General features: G+C 53.6%; 2 protein-coding genes across 19 annotated transcripts in view; one reads left to right on the top strand and one right to left on the bottom strand.

Moving 5' to 3' along the window:
* Positions 1–3,222, top strand: part of Sipa1l3 (signal induced proliferation associated 1 like 3) — a 206,208-nt gene extending 202,986 nt beyond the window's left edge. For all 3 annotated transcript variants that reach the window (XM_041653354.1, XM_041653355.1, XM_041653357.1), the window contains exon 22: positions 1,279–3,222. In XM_041653354.1, coding sequence (XP_041509288.1) covers positions 1,279–1,422 — 144 coding nt within the window. In that variant the 3' untranslated portion in view covers positions 1,423–3,222. The remainder of the gene's footprint in view (positions 1–1,278) is intronic.
* A 2,893-nt stretch (positions 3,223–6,115) lies between these two features.
* Positions 6,116–19,929, bottom strand: Dpf1 (double PHD fingers 1). Of its 16 annotated transcripts, none has more exons than XM_041654817.1 (12): positions 19,799–19,929; positions 13,972–14,132; positions 13,791–13,898; positions 12,123–12,250; positions 11,882–11,971; positions 10,692–10,770; positions 10,387–10,518; positions 9,472–9,522; positions 9,262–9,381; positions 7,956–8,068; positions 7,361–7,472; positions 6,116–7,218 (listed from the first exon to the last, which is right to left on the bottom strand). In XM_041654817.1, the coding sequence occupies exons 1-12, from the start codon at positions 19,828–19,830 to the stop codon at positions 7,148–7,150; spliced, it is 1,197 nt and encodes a 398-aa protein (XP_041510751.1). In that variant the 5' UTR covers positions 19,831–19,929; the 3' UTR covers positions 6,116–7,147. The 16 variants fall into 16 exon arrangements, with proteins under 16 accessions (XP_041510751.1, XP_041510755.1, XP_041510761.1 ...); XM_041654821.1 differs by having other exon boundaries at positions 7,361–7,442; XM_041654827.1 differs by lacking the exon at positions 19,799–19,929 and adding an exon at positions 15,994–16,093.
* Between the last annotated feature and the right edge of the window lie 3,966 nt (positions 19,930–23,895).

Below are 23,895 nucleotides of genomic sequence, written 5' to 3'. Positions count from 1 at the left end.
GTCAACAGGAGAATGGTGGTACAGATTATAGGTCATTTATGCAGCAGAAGTCTGCAGCCAATTAAAGGAAGAATTTTAGCTAAGTCTCATAGCATCTATATAACAAACCAGGCATCCCCCATGCCTGTAACCCCAGCTCTGCATGGGGCAGAGACTGGATGGTCTCAGGTGCAAGTGTTGGCTTCCAGCCAATCCAAGAAAATAATAGCCCTAGGTTCAGAGAGAGAGTTACTTTAAATAGGTGAAGATTGACAGAGGAAGACACCTGGACCCTCTCCACACACCTGTGCTTGTACACACACCTGCACATACATAAATAAGAAAATAAGTTAAAATGAATAAATAGTAGTTTATCCATTGACTAACGTGCAGTCAAAGACAAAGCCAATAACTTTAGTAAGAAAGAGTCCGGAATGGCCTTGATATTCCTGCCTCACGCTCCCCATTGCTGGGATTACAGGTGCGCCTCCACACCATCATGACATTTTTAAAACAGTCCTGCCAGGCGATGGTAGCGCACGCCTTTAATCCCAGCAGTCAGGAGGCAGAGGCAGGCGGATCTCTGAGTTTGAGGCCAGCCTGGTCTACAGAGTAAGTTCCAGGACAGCCAGGGCCACACAGAGAAACCCCGTCTCAAAAACAAAACAAACAAAACACGACAAAAGGGTAGTCGTGTGTGGACGGTCCTCTGATAAGCAGCATTCCAGCCGCATCTCCTGCGTCTGTGTACCAGCTGAGGGCATGGGGGTAAGAAGCAGCTAGAGTGGAGAAGGCTTTACTTATAGATTTGGGGTAATTCAAGGCAGGAAACAGCGGCGCCTCAGCAGTAAGTCCTCAATACAGAAATCAGGGACCCTAGTTCAGATCTCCACCCCAGCACCCCTGAAGGCCTTGGCGTATTCCCTGCCTTGGGTGTCAAGCAGTCTTGGCTCTGGTGAGGCTTGGCCTTTTCTTCCGCGAAAATGAAGTGGTGGTGCATGCCTGTGACGCCAGCGATAGGGAGGCTGAGACAAGAGGATGGCAGATTTGAAATCAGCCTGAACTACACAGTAAGACCCTATCTAAAAGAAGAAACCACTTCAAAGACTTTCCAAGCCGCCGGTCAGAGGCCATGACATGAAGTAACTTGCCCAGGGTTTTTCATCTGGAAAAAAGAGCTGGGATTTGAACCCTTGTAGCCAGGCCTATCAGGCCCCAGTAGCTGTGGTCTGTTCCTGTTGTGTGCGCTGCTAGGAGCACCCTTGGCCACTGTACTAATCCAGCCCTTTTGCCCCCCAGGAGAGGCAGGACAAGGTGGTGCTGCAATCAGAGGTGGCCAGCCTTCGCCAGAACAATCAGCGGTTGCAGGAGGAATCACAGGCCGCCAGTGAGCAGCTACGCAAATTCGCCGAGCTCTTCAGCAGGGAGAAGAAGGAACTCTGAGGCACCCTGGGCTCAGCCCTGGAGCCTCCCTGGCTGGCAGGCAGTGGCTTCTGGTTGCAGGGGTGACAAGTCATCCAGCCACAGCCCCGCACCCACTGCCCCGCAACCTTCTGTGGGGACTTAGCCCCAGGCGCAGTGAGCTAGCTTGGCCCCTCTCAGCTGCTCTCTGTGGCCCTGCAAGCCTTGTAGCCTGTTCCTAAGACCCAGCTGCCTGGAGCTGTGTTAGTGGGAGGGGCCTAGGAGCCCCTGCATGAGAACTATGGAACAAAATGGGCCCTTTCTTCCCCTACTCTCTGATGGTCCAGGGCTCCTCTGTCCCCAGTGCGCTGGCTCCAGACAGCATGGACATCACCCTCTGAGTCCCCCTTCCATACAGGAACCAGGAGCACTTTCATAGAGTTTAAATTATTTTCCTGGGGCCCCAGAATAGACAAGAACCCCTAGCATCCAGATCCACTCCTTTGAGAAACCCTGTTTGTACAGTAAAGACTGTTTATACGATCCTTTTCTATCTGCTCCACTCTAACAGACACAGGCCCCTCTGCCTTCAGCTACTGATCCGCCAGCCGTGTGCTCCTCCCCTAGCACAACTAGGCCATTGCCTCCCACTCCAGAGGCAGCAGGGACCCTGGGGACAGGGCTGAAGCACAGCCTTCACCTGTCTGGTCCTCTTTTCTTTTTCAAGTCTCCCTGGCCACACTCCAGCCGCCAGCGGCCACCAGACATGCTCACTGTGCTCCCCGGGGAGCACTCAGTGCAACCCCCAGAGACGCTGATTCTCCAAAGGCAATAAGGGGCAGTTTGGTCTGGGTCTATGCTGCTCATCCAGGAAACACAAATTCCCTTTTTTTTCCTTCTTTAAAAACAAACAGAAAAGAATATATATATATATTTATTTTTTCATGTAGAGTTGTGCCAGAACAAGTTTGAATGGCCACAATCTGTGGGTTCTCCCACCCCAGGGTCAAGACATGTCCGCATGGGCCGGGGATCAGTGTGAGGACCCGGAGGAATGTGGGGCAGCAGGTGGGGAGCAGTCAGCAGCATGGATTGGCCCCAGAGCCACGGATAGATGGCCCAGCGCTCAGCCCAGGACCCTTTACCTTCTCTTCGGGCCCATGACCTCTCTGGAAGGGCTCTGAGGCCACACACAACAGACACTCCACTCCAGGTGTGCCAGACTGGAGGGCAGAAGGGTACCCACGGCTCCCTGTGACCCGCCTCTGGCCCTGGGGAACCCCGAGTTGTGAGGGAGCAGCCTGCCATGTCCTCCACCCACCGTGGAATGATGGTGGCAGACCAGGCTACCCAGTGTCCTCACATCCTCAGCCCTGGCCAGCTACTGTGATGTCCTCCTTTCCTGATCCCCTTCCTGAAGGGTTTTCCAGCCCCTGCCCCTCCCCCTTCCCTCAGACACCAGACCTGGAGCCTGCCCTCCCTTCCCCCCTCTCTTCCTCCCCCTCCCTCCCTTCATTTCTTTCTTTACTATGTCTCCTCATGTCTTCAGATCATTCCAATCATTTTGGGGACCTAATCATGTACATTGACAATTGTAAATTATAATTTTTTGTTTTATTATTTTTGTAAGAATTTCTGCAAAAAAAAATAACTATTTAATTTGAGGTTGATGTTCTGTCTGATGGCTAGAGATAGCAGCAGGCTTTTTTTCCATGTTGATTTGTTCCATTTGGATTTTTTATCATTCTTTATTGTCTCCCCACCCCCACTCCCCTTTCCCATTCCCATCCCTGTCTTGAGATTTCTGGCATGTTTCAGGAGGTTTCAAAGGAAATAAACGTTTCATAGAAATGGCTGGTGTGCTCACAGGCAGCTGCCCGGAAATCAACGCGGCTCCCTCCTAAATGCATATCACACCCCTGCTGCACAGCACAGCTTACTGCTCATCCTCAGCATCCAGACACCAGAAACCGGACCCTCAGATTGTACAATTGTGCTCAAGTTAAAAAAAAAAAAAAAAAAAAAAGCTGGGTCTGCAGGGTGGACATGGTAACACAAGCCTTTAAGCTCGTCATGCAGGAGACAAGGCAAGTGGATCTCTTGAGTTCTAAGCCAGCCTGCTCAGAATAGCAGCCTGCTCAGAATAGGGCTACACAGTGAAACCCTGTCTCAGAATGGGGAGGAGGGTGGTCTGCTTTTGCCTGGTGTAATGGCTCCCTCTGAGACTGGGGCTGGAGGATCTCTGAGAGTTCAAGGCCAGCCTGGACTCCACAGCAGGAGCCCACCTCTCTAGAAGAAAAAGCCAGCTGTGTTGGTCACTTTTGTAATCTCAGCTCTTAAAGTGAGGGCACCAGGAATTCTTGGTCACCCTCGGCTATATAGCAAGTTTAAGGCCAGCCTGTGCTGTCCCCAGATAAAGTGGTAATAGTCCTTAAAAAAAATGCTGGGTTAGAAGTGGCTCAGTGGTTAAGAACACCGTCTACCCTTCCAGAGTACTCCAGACCCAAGGGACGCTATTTCCTTCTGATGTTTTATTTTTTTTATTTTTTTTAAGATTTATTTATTTATAATGTACACAGTGTACAGCCTCCATGCCAGCAAGCCAGAAGAAGGCACCAGATCCCATCACAGATAGTTGTGAGCCACCATGTGGTTGCTGGGAATTGAACTCAGGACCTCTGGAAGAACAGTCAGTGCTTCTAACCTCTGAGCCATCTCTCCAGCCCTCCTTCTGATGTTTTAAGGGGGCGGGGAAAGGCTGAACAAAGGTAGCCCACACCTTTAATTCCAGCCCTTGGCAGGCAGAGACCAGCCTAGTTTACTTAGGGAGTTCCAGGGCAGCCCGGACCATGTAGACCTTGTCTCAAAGCAAACAAAACCACAAGATTTCAGGTAAAATAAGGACCATCTTAGTCCTCGGGACTCAGACTCAAAAGTCAAGGCTCTATCCCTAAGACCCCACCCCTTCATCTCCATCTCATTTGTATACTCTGCCCCGCCCATGGTCATCAATGCCTCTCCACTAGGGGCCAGAGGTAGGAAGAAGACGATCTGTCTCCCTCTATGTCCACAAGGAAGTGTCCCCACAAGACGTGTCTCTCGTTCACACCCTCCTGAAGTCTCAGCCAGGATCGGGTTCCCTGTGGCCCTCTTGGCTGTAGGGGAGAGGGGGCAGCTTAAAACTCGATCTGTGGACATCTGCGAGTGAGCGGGCCACGAGGCAAACTGACTTCAGACCCAGGAATTCCACGGGAAGATCCCAAGGACCCGCCTGCCGTGGGAACATTGCCTCTCTGGAGAGAACCGCACTCCCCCACACACAACTAGCTGTCCTTGGCCTGTGTGTCTAAGCTCAACTCTGACCCTCCTTGACCCCAAACCCTCACCCCTGGCCCCCCAAAAACGTCTTCTGAAATGCGTTTGCATATATCTAGTGGAGAATCAAGCCCTTCCAGCTACTCAGGCATCCGCTCTCCACCCTCCTCAGGGCCCCATCCTTCAGCTCTGCCCTCCCCCCACCAACCCGGGCCAAGGGGGGAGGGAACCTGGGAACAAACTGTTCTCACATCCTCTCCTGGCCCGGGAGACACACCACCATCTCCCAACACCCCACCACTCACACGCGCACCCGCACACGCGCGCCAAGCCCTGATGGCGCCTGCACTGCCTGTAGTCCCTTCCCTTCTTGCCCCAGTTTTCCCTGTCTCCCCCTCCCCCACCCCTACTGAGCCTGCCACTCTATCTCCGGCCTCTTCAGGCTGGCACTCTACAGATTTCTGTTGTCCACCCCCTTTTTTTTTTTGTTACGAGAAGGCTCACAATGTAGCTCAGGGTGACTCACCATCCTCCTGCCTCAGCCTCCAGTCCTGGGACTCTGAACCACTTGGTGTGCTACCATTGCCTTCCCAGCAAAAAACCACCATCTACCTCTTCCCTGTCTATTGTCTAGGGGCCTCGCCTGTCCCTCGCCAGAGTGTCTCCTTATTCCATTTGCTTCCTCCTGACTTTGTAAATGTTCTGCTTCTCTCTCCAAAATGCTGTCCACTTCCTCCTCCCCTGGTCTTGCCAGAGACTGGCTTTTTAATTATTATTATTATTTATTTAAATTCTTGGACTGGTCCTCCATCCTTGTCCCTCTTCCCTCAGAATTCTTGGGGGCTGTCTTCATCTGTGTTATCTCTCCGGCTTTGTCCTTTATTCATTCAGTAAATTTGTGACCTCAGAATCCTCCTTTTTCCTGATCAGTGCCCTGGTTATCCAGGCTCAACTCCCCCCCCCACACACACACACACACACTCACACAACTGTCTCCTTGAATCCTTGCATTTTGAGATGTCCTCCTGCCCTTCTCCACTTTTAGCCACACCCAGGGCAGGGAATCCCAGGTGACAGCCAGCCATGCTGGGGTGCCATCTCCCCACCATAGTCTGGGAGGGGGATGCCTTCAGGTCTCTCCGACCCTCCCTTCCCCCCAGCCCTCATTCCCACCTCCCTCTTTGAGCTGCCTCCCGCTGCAGCTGCAGCAGCCCGTTGCTAGGGCAACCACAGCTGGCTGGGTGGGAGCCCCTCCACCCCATCCCCCTCTTCTCTGCAGTAGACAGAGAGGAGCTGGGACAAAGCCAGAGGGAGGCAGGGTGTAGGGGCAAGATGGTGGGGGCTGGCCACAGTGGTTTCTACCCCAGTGAGGCCCCGTCTTGGTGACACCCCAAAGGTTAGAGAAGGAGGCAGTCCTGGATAGAGGGGTCAGGCCAAGTTTAATACACAGAACAAGTTAATTCACAGCAGAGGCAGGCAATAAAGGAGACTTGGTGGCAAGGGGGGCACTCCTGGATTGGGGGTAGACTTCCCCAGACCCTCTACCTCCCCCACTTGTAGTCTCAATTTCCCTTTTTAAAACCCGAACAACAAACACACACAACCACAAGAAACAACCACACCCCCTCGCCACCCCCAAAATGGCTAGCGAGGGGGGGGCAGGAGGCAGCCCGGCCTGGCCGGGTAGGGAAGGGGCTGAGAAGAGAGGAAAAAAAATGAGTCCATTGCAATCTGTGCTTCTCACTGCAGCGGGCTGGCTGCCTGCCTGCCTCGCCCCACTGGCCTGCCCCAGGCCTGGCAGGCACCGGGTGGGCGCAGGGTGGGGCTGTCAAGGAGGGCAGGAAGAGTTCAGAACCATGGTTCACATCATGCAGTATCCACAATGGGTACTGGGGAGGGCAGTGGGTGGGCACCATGCCCACCTGGCCTGGGAGTGAGGAAGGAATGGTACCCACCTCAGATGGGGAGCTGAGACAATCACAACTCCAGAAACGGGGTGGGGAGGTGCCATTCGGGAAACTGGTAACATCAGTACCCAGCAGACACTCAGCTGTGCCCTCCACCCAGACAGGCTTTATAGGACTCTTTGTATATATTAATTTCTTTTTTTTTCTTTTTTTTAACTTTTTGTCTTTTTCTCTAGAAAAAGGCTCTTTACGTGCCCCCAGCTGGCATCCACTACCCCCCTATGCCCGCCCAGAGGCGGGGTATGGCTTTGAGGGGAGCAGAAGCCCCTGGTGCACATTTGCCAAGGGATGGAGGGGGGCAGGAGGAGCCCTACGGGACCCACCCACCCACAAGGTAACATTCCACTTGCAGAGGGAGAACACCTTGGCTCCCTCTGGGATTCACCCTCTCCCTCCCACTGGGGACACCAGGTGGGAAGAGCCAGGAGCTCCTCGAGGCAGGAAAGTTAGCACCACCCAAAGGTCCTGGAGAAGCAGAGCCAGGCCTAAGTGAGGGTGATGTAGGCAGAAGCCTTCTCTTTCAAATGCCGAAGACAGAGGTGGCAACTCCAGCTCCCTGCGGGGGAAGCCACAAGACAAAATTAGACTCAAACCAAAGGGCGCCCCCCACCTGTCCCCACCCAGAGCACATGGTCTCTGCCACCAGGAAGACAGCGTTCCAACCCACCCACCCATGTCTCGCCCACCTCTGCCCTCACCTTCCGGGGGCTCCGCCATGGGAGGGCTTAGGCAGTACATGTGGTAGCCCCGATCGCAGTCATCACAGAACAGCAACTGGTCCTGGGGGGTGAGACCCGCCCAGCTGGCACCCTGGGGGCATGGGCACCAGAAACCGGGGTGGGGGGCTGGGGCAGGGGCTAGGTCCCAGGGGCCCTTCTGAGAGAGCTGGCTCTGCAGTCTGTACTGTGGAGCCCACTGGCCTTGCTTGTCGACTCACAGAGTGTCGTCTGGGTTTTCTAAGGAATACTGAATGATGTTCAGTTGGCCCAGTGCCAGCTCAGGACCAGTAATAGGCTCAAATCCTGGCTCTACCATTTTCTCAGCTTGGTTGACCTCAGGCATGATTCTCCCTCCCTGAGCTCAGCATCTTCTATGTGTAGTGGGAACCAGAGCACCAGCCTCAAGGGAGGTCGGGAGGTGTCAGAGGGGACACCGGTGACAACAGCAATGCACGCTACTGCAGGTCACCCAGGGTTTATGAACAAGGAAGGCTTTGGGCTTCATGGGCAAAAGCAGCAGAGCCAGGCTGGAAGGGCAGCGGAGATGAGCCCAGGAGCCGGGGCAGGTACTCACGTCATTCTCCGAGGTACCACACAGGCTGCAGGACTTGCACTCAATGCACTGCCAGCGGTAGGTCCGCACAGCTGCGGTCATGTTCACCGTGAACTGTAAACACGAGGGATGCCCTGGGGAGGGGACCAGAGGGCAGGGATGCAGTTAGCATGTCATTGTAGCTACTGGTGGCTACTGACCCTTGGGGAGGTGATGGCTCTATCCCCACCCCGGACTCAGAGGTCAAGATGAGCTTTGTGGCGGGACCCTACCCCCAAGATAGGCATCCGGAAGCTGGACTGCCGGCAAGCAGCTGTGTGTTGGCCACCACAGTCTCCTACTCAAGCCACCATGACAACCACACTCTCTCCCCGGAATACCATGGCAACCGCATTCCATTAACCACAGTGCTGTGGCAACCACGTTCTACCACCCACAACACTGTGGCAACCACAGTCTGTTAAGCACCGCACTAGGCAGCCACATTCCAATACCCACAGCAGAGCGGCCAGCCCTCATGCTAACCCCAGCAACGTGGCAGCCCTGCCTTCTCCCAGCCAGGATGCTATAGCAACCGCTTCCACAACAGCCATACTGCAAAAACTGCCACCGACAATCCCGGCAGTGTTAGTTAGCCTGTTTGGTCATTCTCCCACACCAGCATAGAGACACCTGTAGCCATGGGGCACAGCACTTCCCACAATGCCCAGCGCCCACAGCCACTGTCCACAGAGCCCGACGACAGTTACAGCTCTCTCCCACAGAGCCAGACACCAACAGCCCACACAGCCTGACAGCCACAGCTACTGCCCACAGTGCCCGAAGACCAGTTGCCCCAGCACTGGGTACCCGCAGCCACGACCCAGCCCACCATGCCATAACAACCACACTCCCTTGTATTTAGTTGCCAAGACAACCCCTACTGTAACAACCACAACCCATTCCCCGCACTGCTGAGCGACCAGCCTTACTACCCAAGAGGCCCCCATGAAAACCCACACTATATTAACCACAGTTCTATCTTGTTTTCTACAGCACCCAGGTGGTGGGATCCATTACTTCCATACCTAGGTCCCCTACCCACAATGCCTCCGTAGCTTTTCTCTTTTCCCCATGCCAGGAAGGCACAAAACCACGGTACCTCATACTGTTCCTACATGGAGCCCGCTCAGTTTCCCACAGTCCTCAGCAGCAGGGGCAGCGCCTAGGCTCCACTAAACCACTGTCCCCCACAACTTCCCCAGACAGGCTGGGTACAATCTTCATTCCCTTGCTTCCCATCCCCCATATGGATCCTGGGGTGTCCCCTCCCCCCTGAGAGTGTCACCTGATCGCCCACAATCTGCACAGGAGATGAGGTCCTCGGGACAACCAGTCTTCTTGGAGCCCCCCAGGCAAAAGTCACAGTAGCCATTGGGGATGACGGTGCCGTCTGGAGCTTTCTTGGCTGAAAGACAGCAGGCAGCAGTGGGCACAGGACAGGTGGGGCACCCCCAAAGACTGCTGCAAAAGTCGGGGTGGAGGGAGGTGTCCCTACCTGTGTGTTTCCTCTGTGCCTCGGGGACCCAGGCCAATTCTTTGTAAAACTCTGGGGGTGGAGGACAGAAAGGGGCTCTTACCATAGGCAAGGTCCCATCTGTCCCCAGCTACAGCCCCAGGGGTGGACCCTTGGCCCAGGCACTGGGAAGTAGCAAAAAAAATAAATAAAAAAAAAAAAAGTTGGGAGAGGGGCAAATAATTCTCACCAAAACTCAATCAAGTCTTGGGATTACTAAATGTTCTCTTTATTTTGTATCTTTGGGTAAAGGTGTGGGAATAGTTATAGCCTCAGCCAGGATGGCCACCCCAAAGTCAGCTTGCCTAGGTCAATAGTTAGCAGGCAGTTCTGCCAGACCTGGTATGAAAACCTATTCAGGAAGACACTTTGAAAGGACAGGAGGTTCTAGGCCTGGCCTGAGGCCGCTGAGGAGCTCCCTCTGAGGGACAGGTGAGAGGCAGTTCCCTTCCCCCACAGCTCAGCTGTCATGGCATGGAACGGATGTGGGTGGGTGTCGAGGACCCTGGAGGCCACTGACCTTGCCCCTGGACACTAGCATAGCTGAGAAGGGAACAAGGGAGGCCCAGAGAGGGAGGGGAGTCATCGATCACCCCCACCTCGAAGCTCTAATTGAAACAATAAATCAGACCCAGAAATATTATGCCCGGGCAGGGAGTGAGGGAGAGAGAGAGAGAGAGAGAGAGAGAGAGAGAGAGAGAGAGAGAGAGGGTTGGTTGTCATGGCAACCCCAGAGCCAGCATCCCTATGGTCGGTGGGGGAGGGAACCGTTAAGCTGGAGATTTTCCAGAAATGTTTAATGTGCCCCCACCTCCCCTTCCCCAGCTACTCCCAGGCTGCACTGCCCCCACCCCACCCCTGGGCATCTCACCCACCAGCCCTGACCCTCTGACTCACGTTTATGGTTGTTTTTCCGATGGAAAGGCAGGGCGTGGCGCTCAGTGTGCTCCTCCCCCTCCTCCTCAGCCAGGTGGGTGTGGGTGTAATGGTAGCTGAGCCCTGGACGGTTTTTATACCTCTTCCCACAGACTGGAAGGTGAAGGGGTGGGTAGTAGTCAGACTCCAGGGCCACCTCCTCCAGCCTGGCCTCCAGGATCACACCATTCCCACTCTTTCCTCAGGACCCAGGACCAGAACAAGGGCCATAATATGTGAGGCCACCTGGTCCTACACTCCCTCTCCTCCCCTTCTGCAGAACTCACTATCACAGACGTACGGCTTGTCTCGGTCCTCCAGGGAAGCGGTGTCCTGGCGTTTCCTAAGACCTCCAATGCCATACGCCTGGGGGGAGGAGGGTTAGGAGTAAGGAGCCCAGAAAACCAGGGAAAGGTTCATCATTCTTGGGGTTTCTGAGTTTGGTTGTTTGGTTGTTATTGCTGTTGTCTGAGACAGGGTCTCACTATGTATTTCTGGCTGGCTTGGAACTCATTACGTAGAAGGGGCTGGCCATGCACTGAGCCTCCTGTCTCTGGATTACAGGCATGCGCTACCGTATTTTTACTGGGCTTCTTCATTTAGACTTGAAAGTCAAATTGAAAAAAAAAATAATTTTTCTTTTCAGTCCTGGGGCCGTGGCTTAGTGACAGAGCAGGTGCCATGTGAGTCTGAGACTCTGGCTTCCATCCCAGCACCACGCAACAGTAATTAAATCTCCACGTGAAACTGGTCGAACTTCCTAGCTGTAAGCCTTTGAGCTTCTCTCAGTACAACCACGGAGATAATTCTTTTTGTTGCTGTTTGGAGACAGGGCTCCTGGCTGTCCTGGAACTCCCTATATCGATCAGGCTGGCCTTGAACTCACAGAGATCCTCTTGCCTCAGCCTCTCAAATGCTAAGATTAAAGGTGTGTTCTAACACTTTTTTATTATTTTTACTGGAATTTTGGTTTTGTTATGTTTGAGACAGGGTTTCTCTGTGTAGCCCTGGCTGGCCTTGAATTTAGAGATCCACCTGCCTCTGCCTAGTGCTAGGATTAAGGCCATCAAGCAGAAGGTTTTTGTTTGTGTGTGTGTGCGTGCGTGTGTGTGCGTGTGTGCACGCGTGTGTGTGTGTGCGTGTGTGTGTGTGTGTACACATGTGTGCGTGTAGGTGTTGTTTGGGTGGTTGGTTTGGTTTAGGATTTTTTATTGTTTTTGCACGGGGTCTTTTTATGTAGTTCAGAAAAGTCTAGAATTCACTTATCTCAAACTTAAGGCAATCCTCCTGCCTCAGCCACCACACCCAGCTCTGCAGACCATCCTGATCCGCAGCACAAGCTACATTTTTCTTTTCTTTTCAAATGTTTCTAATGCACTGAGTCGGATTTCCTCATCCATCAACACGGGCATAAAATCCGCTACTCCTACGTACAGCTCTGGGGAGGAGGTGGTGGGGAGAAGCTTCCGGAAGATACCTTTCCTTTGGCCCTGTTCTTCCTCCTGGGAATGTCTTCCTCCAAGTCTTCTACCTCGAGCTCATGCGGAAACTCCAGCAACTGCTGTTTCTGGGCCCAGTAGAAGGGAGATTGGGGGGTCAAGAAGGTGGGGGCACGGATGTGCTGCAGGTGGGGCAGGAGAGCAAGTCGGGGAGCCTTCAGGGAGGATGGAGACTCAGGGGACCCAGAGCGGACCTGCAGCCAGGGTGGGGGCTCCTACCTGACAGTCCATAATGGTCTCCTCTTCCTTCAGCTCGACCTTCTTCTCTCCTGTCTCAGCACACAGCAGAGCCTCAAGGACTGGCCCTTCCGGAAGACCACCCTCCTTCTTCAAGGGTACCTCACAATCTGGGGACAGTCCACAGGAAAAGTGGTATCCATTGAGGAGGCTGTGACCAGAGTGCCCAGGTTATGGCGGGGGGTGGGGGGGGGGGGTGGGGAGGGCGACGGGGGCAGACAGGGTCCTTAGGGCAGGGACAGGCTCTCCCACACCTAGTCAACAATGACATAAAGATTCAACCTCAGACCCTAGGGAGACATGGCCACACCTTAGCTCTACTGACTAAAAAAGATAAGGCCAGGACACCAAATACACCCAGAAACCCTCAGGGACAATCCAGACCCTCATAACCACCTTTGAAAGCCCGCCAGCCCCTCAGCTACACCCAGAAAGTCAGACATGTGACTAGGATACACAGACATGAAAGCGGGACATGTGGATAGGTGGGCAAACACGTCAGACCTTTGAGTACAGCTAGACACACAGAAGACACAATTAAACCCTGGGATACCGGGGAACTCAGAAGGAGATGAAAGAGTCACAGAGCAATCTGAACCCACATTAATTAGGAAGACACAAGCAGGTCCTATGATACACCTGAACACTCAAAGACACCCCCAGGGAGAAGCACTCAAGTGTGCTAACACACGTAAATAGAGAAACACGGGCAGTCCTCTTGACAGGACGACACACACAGAAAGACATGGCCAGTCAGCACTCCTGTACTGTTACAAGCAGACCTTCACACACTGCGGGGGAGGTCAGGGGTTCGGGACCAGTGACTGGCTTTCCTGAACACACTGGAAAGGCACTAACCCAGTCAGTCTATGAACTAGCACACACCTCAAGAAACACTTAACACAGAAACAAGCTGAAAGTCTCCCATAGCAACTCCACAGCATCAGGACCGCAGCGGGATGCCCCATGGAACCATATATACCCCGAGAAGAGTTAGATATGCCCAGACCCACCACACGCACACATCAAACACATACCTTCTGACACATACCCTCACTTGGAAACACCTAGACAGAAACAAGTGTTCTAAGACATTGAGCAACAGAGTAACAGTTAGACACTCAACTCAGTGATTCTCAACTTTCCTAATGTTGTCACCTTTTAATGCAGGTCCTCATGTTGCAGTGACCCCGACCATAAAATTATTTCATAACTGCTTAATTACTGTAATTTCGCTACTGTTATGAATCGTGATGTAAATATCTGATATACAGGATACCTGATACGCAACCCTTTCAGGGTCCCCACTCACAAGTTGAGAAACATTGCTAACTCATCCAAACACACAGGGAGATAGCCAGATGCCCCCCAGCACCCACAGAAAGAAACACAGCCAGACATGGGTGTATCCCAGCTCACTGGGGAGCAGAAAGAGTCAGACTTGATACATCTAGTCACAGATAACGCAGTGTCCTCCATACACCTGCTCGGCCATGACCCACATAGCAGGTATGGCTGGAAGCTCTCAGGAACTCAAAGGAAGTAACTCAAGACATCTGGGAGAGGGGCAGATAGCCTGCTGTGGATGCACCAGTGGGGCTGAGGACCTTGGTGGGGGCCACACAGCCCAGGGAACACAGCTGCACCCACCGATCTTGTATTCGCATGGCCGCAGCCTGGGGTCCTCCAGGATGTTGAGCCTCCGTTTCTTCCTCCAACAGCGGGCAGGATAAGTGTAGATCTGTCCTGGGGCCAAACCTGGAGGAGAGAGTCTGTGAGCATGAGGTCCCGGGACGCAGGCCCCGCCCCGCCCCAGCCTCGCGGCGGGTACCAGGCCCGCGGTGAGTCTTCTCCATCCAGATGTAGCAGTTGTTCTGGGCCACACCGGTCTGCGAGTCGAGGAAGGGCAGACGCAGGCTGCGCTCGGCGCACAGGCGCGCGTTGTAGCTGCGGCAATGCTCGATGGCCTCGCGGTAGAAGTCCTCGCCGAGGCTGCGGGGGCGGGCGAGCAGCGAGCGGGCGACTGTCAGCAAGGGCTGGCACTGGGAGGCCCAGCACCCTCCCCCGGCTGCCCGTTCCCACTGGTCCGCAAAGGGTAGGCCTGCCAGGACCACCTTCACCTCCCCCCTCCTCCCACCCCTCCGGACCCGGGGGCGGGGCAGGGTGCTGCCCGGGAGGCAGCTACCTGGAACTTGACTAAGTCTCAGGTTAGAAGTCTTCACAGACAACACAGAAACAGATCGAAACACACCGGGACCCATCCACACATGAACGTAGTCAAACACCCAAAACAAACAAATCGCACATGGCCACACGGGATTCACACACAAAGAGAAACATATCCCAATATTCACAAAGGAAGAGCAAACAAATTCTCTCTCTCCCTCTCTCTCTCTCTCTCTCTCTCTCTCTCTCTCTCTCTCTCACACACACACACACACACACACACACACACACACACACATCTCTTAAAGAACACAAATATTCCAAGTCAGAAACAGACCATAGAACTACCTATGCACGTCATGTATCCAAAGACCACAAGATAAACAAATTAACCACAAAGACTGCATAACACAGAAACACACTACACTACACGCACACATCGCAACACTCACACAGTGTCCAAAGACAGGGACTCGAGAAACATTTACACATGCACTTACACATCTATCCAAAGACACTATGTCAAACACACAATACAAAGAAATCTCAGAGATTTACACAGGTACACATACACACATTCACACCCTGGCAAAACAGAAACCCAAATTTAAAATACATTCCCAACACAGATACACGCCTTGGAAACAGAGGGACAGTCAGGTCTGCCCGTGTTCACACAAAAATTTAGACATATCCGCACATCTCCCTAGCCAAAGACACAGAGCATAAATGGAGCAGTTCCACCAGACATGTGCAGGCACTCAGAGCCCAAATAGTCAGATAGGTAGCGCAGAATAAAAGAAATCATATACATACCCACACATTCAACCAGAAAACAAAAAGCAATGCACAAGTCGCGCAACACACTCCACACCCCAAGACAAAGGTAGCGTGGATTCGACTCGAGTGTACTCAGGCCCTAGCTTCCCTAAGCCATTTACCCTCTTTCAAACCCTGGCATCCCTGGGAGGGGACATGACCCCCTTCCCCTAAAACGCCCGGGAGACCCCACCCCCACATCCTCCACCCGTCCAGGAGCAACGCGTCGGACATCATTCTTGCCAGACACCCACAGTCACACACGCTCGCACCCCCGCACACGATGACAGCCCCCTGACACCCCACCGGCCCCACCCCCAGCGGCCACACACATACACAGACACACGCGCGCGCGCGGCCGCGTAGACCCGCCCGCGCGAACTCCCCCGCCTCGCGCCCGCCCGCACCACCTCAGGGGGCCGGGGATGACCGTGGCCATCTTGCTCCCCGGGTCCTGCCCCCAGCCGGTCCCTGCCGGGTCGGTCCTCCCAGCGGTCGGGCGGGCGCTGAGGCCGCCCATCCATTCATTCCCGGGGGGCGGGAGCACGCGGATCTTGGCCAATCAGGACAGCGGGGCGGGCCGCCTAGGCCATGCCGGGAGTGGTAGTCCCTGGCGGGTCCTCAGCCCCCAAGGGGATGGAGGATCACGCCGTCGTTCACACACGCTCACTCACACGCACTCCCCAGTCCCACGTGCACAGACGCATGCACGCACACACGCGCACATGGCAACTTACACACAGTCACACTACACTCGCAGACTCCCACACACCCCGTTCACACACCTTCACGCACGCCCAGCCGCAGGCGCGCACACCTCGCAGGTGCCCACCCAGCGGTGTCACCAGCAAGCCGGCGGAGACGCTACCTCTCCCACCAGGCCGTCCAAACTCTAGAGAACCCATCGCATCCCAGGGCTGACTCTCGCGGTCAACTCCAGGGCTACAGGACTGCCGGCATTCTTCCAGCGCTCAAATCCTCGCTGATACGACTTCAGGCACACGACTTAACCTTTCTGGGCCTGCTTGCTCCTTTAGAAAATAGTTATAATGCCTCATCGGAATGAAGAGTAGATGAGTAACAGGGTAAGTGGCTGTTTTAGTGACAATCTTGCTGTTCAGCCCAAGCTGGTCTCAAACTACAATTCTACCTCTGCCTCCCAAAGGTGTATGACTCCACGCCAGCTGCTGTGGTGTTTTCCAGGGTACATAGCAGGGCTTGGGGTTCGGTTCTGGTAAAAAGAAAGTATTTGAGAGTCCATGGGTTCAACCACAGTCCCAGATGAGAAAATAGTACTGGCAGGTACTAATCTATTCATTTATTCCACAGAGAAGTTATCTACAAAGAGGATCTGATAGGAACCAAGGCACAGAGTGGCGAAGCTGTTACTGGAATAATGCCTGGCCTAGTGGGTGGTCAGCAGATACGTGCCGGGTGAATTCTTAATGCCCACCTTGTGCTGAGCACGGCTCTCTCCAGGCTAAACTAGTTCTATCCTTATTTCCCAGATAAGGACTTTGGCGTCTTGAGGAGAAACCTTGCTGTGTTCTCTGCCCCTGTCTGAAGGTAATGATGAAAGATTTATTCACCTAGCCATCCACATGGAAATCTTGCCTCTTTTCCTCTCCCACTGCCACCCACAGACACTACCCCAACAGAGCCCCCAGAGAATGAGCTGACCTACTGAATCTCACACACACACACACACACACACAGCCCCCCACCCTCTGGGAAATAACATTCTGATTTGAGTGGCTGCATAAATTAGCATATCAAGTGTTAATACAAATAAACCCTTGTCCAGCAGAGGGTGTTCCACCCATCCATAAAAGACTAGAGATTTCCTCTACTATATACACTTCTAGAGTTAGCTCCCTTCCACAAATGTCCCCATCTACCGCGGGGGGCCATCTAAGTCATCAAGGCCTTGACCCATCCCTTCCCCAGCATAAGAAGGGCATCCTATTCACTTCCTGCCCAGAATTAAATAAGGAGTGCCAGCACCTCCTTTCCAGACCCCAGTAGTGTCCACTCACCTTGCCATGATATGCCGTCATTCAGCTCAGAGCATCCCTGTCACCTTTCACCTCCCCCCCCCAACAGATCCCCAGCACACCCTCCCCAACCTGTTCCACACCTCCACCTTTGCCGTGCCCACACACTCCCGAGTGTAACTGGTGTCCTGTCTCCTCAGAAGTCCCAGCTACCCCTAGCAAAGGGCCTGGCTCCATTCTCTTAAGAACCTCTCCACACACTCTCCTCCAAACTTAGCCTCTCAGTTGTCCAAGCAATGCCCCGTCCCAGAGTCCAGTGCCCTGTGTTATAACATTAGTCACGATTCACACTCATAGTAAGAATCAAAACTTTGCTGGATAGAGGTGGGCAGTCCTTGGGCTTCCCACAGGTCAGGGAACCCTGATTGCAGATGAGGGAGGGGGACTTGATCGGGGGAGGGGGAGGGAAATGGGAAGCGGTTGCGGGGACGAGGCAGAAATCCTTAATAAATAAATAAATTTAAATTAAAAAAAAAAGAATCAAAACTTTGGGTCAGGCTAAGGCCCTGTGCAAAGTGCTTGAGAGCGATGGCCTTTCCAGTGACGTCCTGTGGCCCAGCTATGTAATCCTAGCATCCAGAGAGCTGAGGAGATCGCTTGAGTTTGAGGGCAGCCTGCGCTAGAGAGTTTTTAAGAGTCTGTCTTAGAAACAAAGCAAAGCAAAACAAAACAGACAAACAAAACCCCACAAAACTAAAAAGTCTGGCATGGTGCCACACAACTAAAAAGTCTAAGCCCTGCTAAGATCAAGCCTCAACGCTCAAGGCTCAACGCCTCGATGAGCCTCACTGCTGCCCCCATGAGGTAATACAAACAGTTATGCGGCCCAACCCACACTCGGTAACACTGAGGCCCTGAGCAGGAAACCAATGGCTTCCAGCCAAGTGTGAATTCAGGCAGGAAGAACTAAAGCCAGTGCCAAAGGGCTCTCCTTCCCAAGGGGATTTGGCTCTAGCCCTAGCTGGCCTAGAGCTCACTATATAAACCAGGCTGGCAGAGATCCACCTGCGTCTGCCTCCCTAGTGCAGGGATTAAAGGCGTGCGCCACCACGACCTGTGGCTCTGGCATTTCTTAGGGACGAGTGCGTCCCACTTCCAGCCCAATAGGCCCTTTGGAAGGTAACCAGAAGAGACGAGCGCCAATCCCCTCCAACTGTCCTCTACACTCCTGCAGAGTGCACACCAAGCACACTTCCCCCGACGTGTTTTGCAGACCCACCAACCCAGTATACACCGATTTCAGACTGTCCCTCCAAAAGACAGAGACCTCTGTGTGTGTGACTTAGAGTCAGAGGAAAGTATAATATGTTACCATTGCCCTCCCCAGGTACCAGACGGTCTCCCTTGTAGGCGCGTACCTGTAAATCCCTGCCCCCCTATTTTCTCACCGCCCCCCCCCCCGATCCCAGAAACCAGAAGCAACTGGGAAAGCGTTTTGGTTCAAAGAACCCTTCTGTAGGTGAATGGGGGGCGGGGCGCACGCTCCCAGTCACCCCAACGCTCCAGGCTCAAGGTCAAGTCTGTAAGTGCACGGGGTGGAGAAAGGGGGAGGTAGCCCCGGCCCCTTTGTGCGGCGCCGCGGGCGCTCGCCCTCCGCCTCCCCCGCCCGGTCGGGAGCGGGGGAGGGGAGTGCCGCTCTCCTGCAGGGAGAGAGGGCGGGAGCGGCCACGCTCCTGTCACTCGCAGCCGGCTGTCACCGCCTGGGAAAGGGGGTGGGGTGGAGGTGGAGAGCTCTGGGACCTCGGGGTCCGGGATCCCGAGGAAGGACCAAGAGAGGGAGATATAAAAAGGAGAAGACGACGTCGGGTGGCAAAGAGCTAGGAAGGACGGGGAGGGGCTAGCCTCCGACCCAGGCGTCCGGGTTCCCAGACACCGGGCCCAGCAGGAGGCCAGCGCTCAGCGGAGAGTAGCGACAGGCCGAAAGGGAGGGAATTCCCGGAGAGGGAGGCGCTCTCAGCACCGGCTCCCGAGGCACCGGTCCTCAAGGGGATGGGAGGTGCTCGCGTTAGATGGGTATGGGCGGAGAGAAGGATGGTTGCCACGGTCCGAACCGACCGAGACGTCGGGACTTCTAGGTCTTGGAGACCCGAGAGTAAAGAGAGGAGACAGCAAGGACTCAAACGGGGATGGTCTCAGCTCTCACTCTGCAGCCTCGGGGTTCCGGGAGAAAGACCCGACAAGAGGATGGTGCTTTGATGAGGGAAATGGGTGGTGAGATACATGAGGATCCAGGTCCGTACTTAGAGGTTGGTACCTCCCACCCGCCCGGGGCAGTCGTGCACCCCCCACAGACGCTGAGGAGCAGAGATGGAGTAGGCGAGCGAAGCCCCTACCCCCACTCTGGGTGGGGACACGGCCTCCGCCACCCCCTAGTCCGCGCCACATTCCTTCACTGACAGCGACAAAGAAGAGGAGCCCTCGCGACCCAGAAGGGCTCCCATACCTAACCCCAAGGGGCAACAGGGGGCGGAAGGTTCGCAGGGGAGTGGGGACAAACAGGGGGTTCCCGAGTACCATCCATATATTCACGCGTTGCGTCCCCCACCCCAGCCCCGGGGAGTGCCGGGGGAGGACCAGCTCCTGGGGGAGGGATTCCAGACTTGGGGAGGGAACACTCACGACTTGAGCGGGTTCTGAATGGCGGTGGCCATGGCACGCTCGGCTGGGCCGCCTCCAGCCCGGGGCGCCGCTGCCGCCGCGCGCGGGCCCAGCCCGGCCTGCGCCGCCCGCTCTGCCGCCCAGCGCGCTACGATTTCATTCATTCTTGGGGCTGCGGCGCGAGCGAAGCGGGGCGGGCCGGGGGCGGGGCTCAGCCAATCCCCGCGCCTCCCAGCGCACGACGGGACCTGGAGTCTAGGGGCGCGCAGCGGCGCCCGAGGGCGCCCCTGCAGGGACTACACGTCCCAGGGGCCGTTGGGAGGATGGCGCACCCATTGGTTGCTAGGGATACAGGGAGGGGCTGGGCATCCCTCCAGAGCATCCTTCCTTCCCATTCTGGGGATGCTTGGTTCCCAGCTGGGGCTTCTTCCACCATCTAGTCATCATCATCACCACCACCACTACCACCTCCACCTCCCAAGGGATGTGGATGACCCACAGGGTGTGTGGAATATCTTTTTTTTTTTTCTTCTGTGCCTGCTTGTCTGAATGCCTGTAACCTGTAAAGCTGTCCTGCAACAGAAGGGTTTGATCGATGTCTTTGTTCATTGACTGAGCGCCTATGGCCAGCACTCTCCTAGGTTCTGAGAATACAGCAATGATAAAGGCAAAGTCACTGATCTTCTCAAGAAGTTCACATTCTAGTGCTGGAGAGGTAGGAGAGGTAGCTCAGCAGTTAAGAGCTCTTCCTGTTCTCCCAAAGGACCCAGGTTCGGTTCCCAACACCCACATTGGACTGCCCACAGTCTGACATCGTCTTCTGGTCTCTGTGGATCCAAACACGCAGAAGGCTCACACACACACACCTGAAAGCAAACACTGATATATAGAAAAATAAATGAATATAAAACAAAATCTTAAAAATGAAAGTTACTGTTAGTGAATGAAAAGTGAGACAAGTTTGAGATGAGCAAGGACCACCCCTCTGGTGGGGGGTCTCATAGGTCACTGTGAGATGCAAGGACCACCCATCTGGTGGGAGGGGGGTCTCATAGGTCACTGTGAGATGAGCAAGGACCACCCCTCTGGTTGGGGGTCTCATAGGTCACTGTGAGATGAGCAAGGACCACCCATCTGGTGGGGGGTCTCATAGATCACTGTGAGATGCAAGGACCCACCCCTATGGTGGGGGGTCTCATAGATCACTGTGAGATGCAAGGACCCACCCCTATGGTGGGAGGTCTCATAGGTCACTGGGAAAAAAGTAGATTGTGTTTCAAGTGAGATCCATTCCCCCAGCTCTTTCTTAGAGCACACCACACCCATGAGTAAATCCCATCATCCCAAACCCTCAGACAACAGTTAACAGGGATTTCCATCCATTGTGTGGGTCCTGGAGATAGAACCTGGGGCTTCAGGATTGATCTGTCATCTCTCCAGTCTTACTTTTTAAAAATTATATGTATGTATGTATGTATTTATTTATGTTTTTTTGTAGCTTTGAAGCCTGTCCTGGAACTTGACCAGGTTGGCCTTGAACTCACAGAGATCTGTCTACCTCTGCCTCCCGAGTGCTGGGATTAAAGGTGTGTGCCACCACGCCAGGCTGTACCTAATTAATTTTGTGTGCACATGTGAATGCTCACTCAGCAGCCCGAACCAGTTTGTGGTGCTAGTTTGGGGGTCAGAGGACAACTTACCGGAGGAGAATCTCTTCTGCCATGTGAGTCCCAGGGATAGAACTCACGCTGTGGCCTAAGCCGGCTTTGAATTCATTATTCCTCTCTTGTGCCTGCTAAATTGCAGGTCTGTGCTACCAGATCCAGCTAATACCTCTTTTTCTGAACGTTGTTAGATTACATATATATAATCTTTTAATTTACTCTCTGGCTCCACTCATTAGAATGTTGTTTCTCAGAGGTGAAGGTAACTTGTGACTTTAATCCCAGCACTCAGGAAGCAAAAGCAGGTAGATCTCTTAGTTCAAGGCCAGCCTGGTCAACAGAGCAAGATCCAGGGCTATATAGAGAAACCCTGTCTCAGGAAAACAAACAAACAAACAAACAAACAAAATCCCTGGTTCTACTAAGAGTTTGTTGTTCCAGTCATGGTTATGGCTATGTCCTCAGTGCCTGAATGAATGAGTATAATTCCCAGTTAGCCCCTGCCCCACTGTCCTTCCCCCTGTTCATCTCTGAGGCACAAACCCAGAACCCAGCAGGCACAAGTAAGGTGGCCAGCTATGCTCTGCCACAAACCTGGGACAGCCTGAGTTGGGGACAGGGTGGGGGCTGCTGTATTAGGGATGTCTCATGGAGAGTCCCGGGCAGAGAAGGGAAAGGTTACTAGGCAGCTATGCAGCCAGAGCAGGCCTTGAATTCCTGCAAGTTGGAGGAACTGATCCCTGGTCCTGGATAGGTGTGTTTACTTATCCCCAGAGGATTAGGGGATACCTCTCAGGAGCTCTGACCCAGCTGCCTGAAAATGATGTGCTTCTGTTTCTGGCTGATCTGTGTATGATACCTTTGAGGCTGTCCCCTGATCCTGATCACTGAGCAAGGTCCCTGTTCTGATCTCTCAACCTTGATGGCTGATCGTTCTGTCTCTCAAGTATTGGGGACCAGCAAGAAAAATTTTTACTTTTATTATTTTTTTCTTTGTTTTAGTTTAGTTTGGTTTTTCGAGACGGGGTTTCTCTGTGTAGCTTTGGAGCCTGTCCTGGCACTCACTCTATAGACCAGGCTGGCCTCAAACTCACAGAGATCTGCCTGCCGCTGCCTCCCCAGTGCTGGGATTAAAGGTGTGTGCCACCACCGCCCGGCTTTTATTTGTTTGTTTTATGACACAGGATTTCTCTGTGTGGCCCTGACTGTCCTGGAACTCCCTCTGTACACTCAGGATCTGTCTGCCTCTGCCCCTCACCCTCTCTGAGGGTTGGGTTTAAAGGTATTTTAAACCTTTGGTTCTCTTCTATCTGGAATCGAAAGGACTGGCCACCAGAGGGCACTGTGGCTCAGTCTTTGTCCAGCAGAGCCAGTTCTTTCTTTCTTTTATTTTTTTCGAGACAGGGTTTCTCTGTGGTTTCGGAGCCTGTCCTGGAACTAGCTCTTGTAGACCAGGCTGGTCTTGAACTCACAGAGATCTGCCTGCCTCTGCCTCCCGAGTGCTGGGATTAAAGGCGTGCGTCACCACCATCCGGCCAGAGCCAGTTCTTGAGTCCTGGCATGGAGAAGCCAAATCCCAAACACTGTGGGCAACCAGGAAGACACAGGCTCAGTTCTGAACCTCCAGCCCTACTTAGGGCCTGGGCACCCGGTCTGCTCCCCACCCCGGCATCATAGGCTCCTGTGTACAGCTAGGCACAGTGGTAGGTAGCTACCTGTGATCAGCAGAGGTGGTTTTGCACCTGCAGACCCAGGGCTTGGGAGGTAGAGATTGGAGGAGCAGGAGTTCAAGATCATCCTCTATAATATTCTGGGGTGCTGTGGTAGTGCACACGCCTTTAATCCCAACACTCAGGAAGCAGAGGCAGGTGGATCTCTGTGAGTTCAAGGCCAGCCTGGTCTACAGAGAGAGGTCCAGGACAGGTTCCAAAGCAGCAGTGAAACTCTGTCTCAAAAACAAAAACGTGTGTGTGTTTTTGTGTGTATGTGTGTAAGTATATATGTGCGTAGATAGATATATAATATATAACAATATGTGTGTGTTTATATTTGTGTATATATATATATATATATATATATATATACAGACAGACAGACAGACAGATAGATGGTGGGGTGCCTCAGGAAGCCTTGAATGAATGTGTTAAGGGTGAATGAAGTCCTGAGTGAATTATGTTGCTTGACATAGGCACAGCCATATCAAGAACCCCAACACCTCAGGCCCATGGGAGCGGCAAAGCATTTCCCTCAGGGCTGGGCTCAGAGGGATGCAAAACCTTCCTTTGCTCCAAATGCAAGTGTTGACAGTGTGTGCGAAACTAGCAACTGTAACTTTTTCCTCCAGGACAACTGCGACCTGAGACCACAGGCGTGCAGAGACCTCCCACTGACACGGCTAACTCATCCCCTGTGGCTCAGTGCTGAGTCTGTGCTGTTGAATAGTAAGGGCCCTCC

The sequence above is a fragment of the Microtus oregoni genome, unplaced genomic scaffold, assembly GCF_018167655.1.
Source record: "Microtus oregoni isolate MIOR12 unplaced genomic scaffold, Mior012 000006F_ref0000085, whole genome shotgun sequence".
Classification (NCBI taxonomy): Eukaryota; Metazoa; Chordata; class Mammalia; order Rodentia; family Cricetidae; genus Microtus; species Microtus oregoni.
This window is presented reverse-complemented; position numbering and strand designations above follow the sequence as displayed.

Excerpts from the sequence above, each read along its gene's own strand:
- Dpf1 (XM_041654810.1), bottom strand. The coding sequence starts at position 15,645 with ATGGGCGGCCTCAGCGCCCGCCCGACCGCTGGGAGGACCGACCCGGCA. Across the intron at positions 12,251-13,790 it reads GCCATGCGAATACAAGATCG|ATTGTGAGGTACCCTTGAAG; the intron begins GTGGGTGCAGCT and ends GACTGTCCCCAG. Across the intron at positions 7,219-7,360 it reads CATGGCGGAGCCCCCGGAAG|GGAGCTGGAGTTGCCACCTC; the intron begins GTGAGGGCAGAG and ends CTTCCCCCGCAG.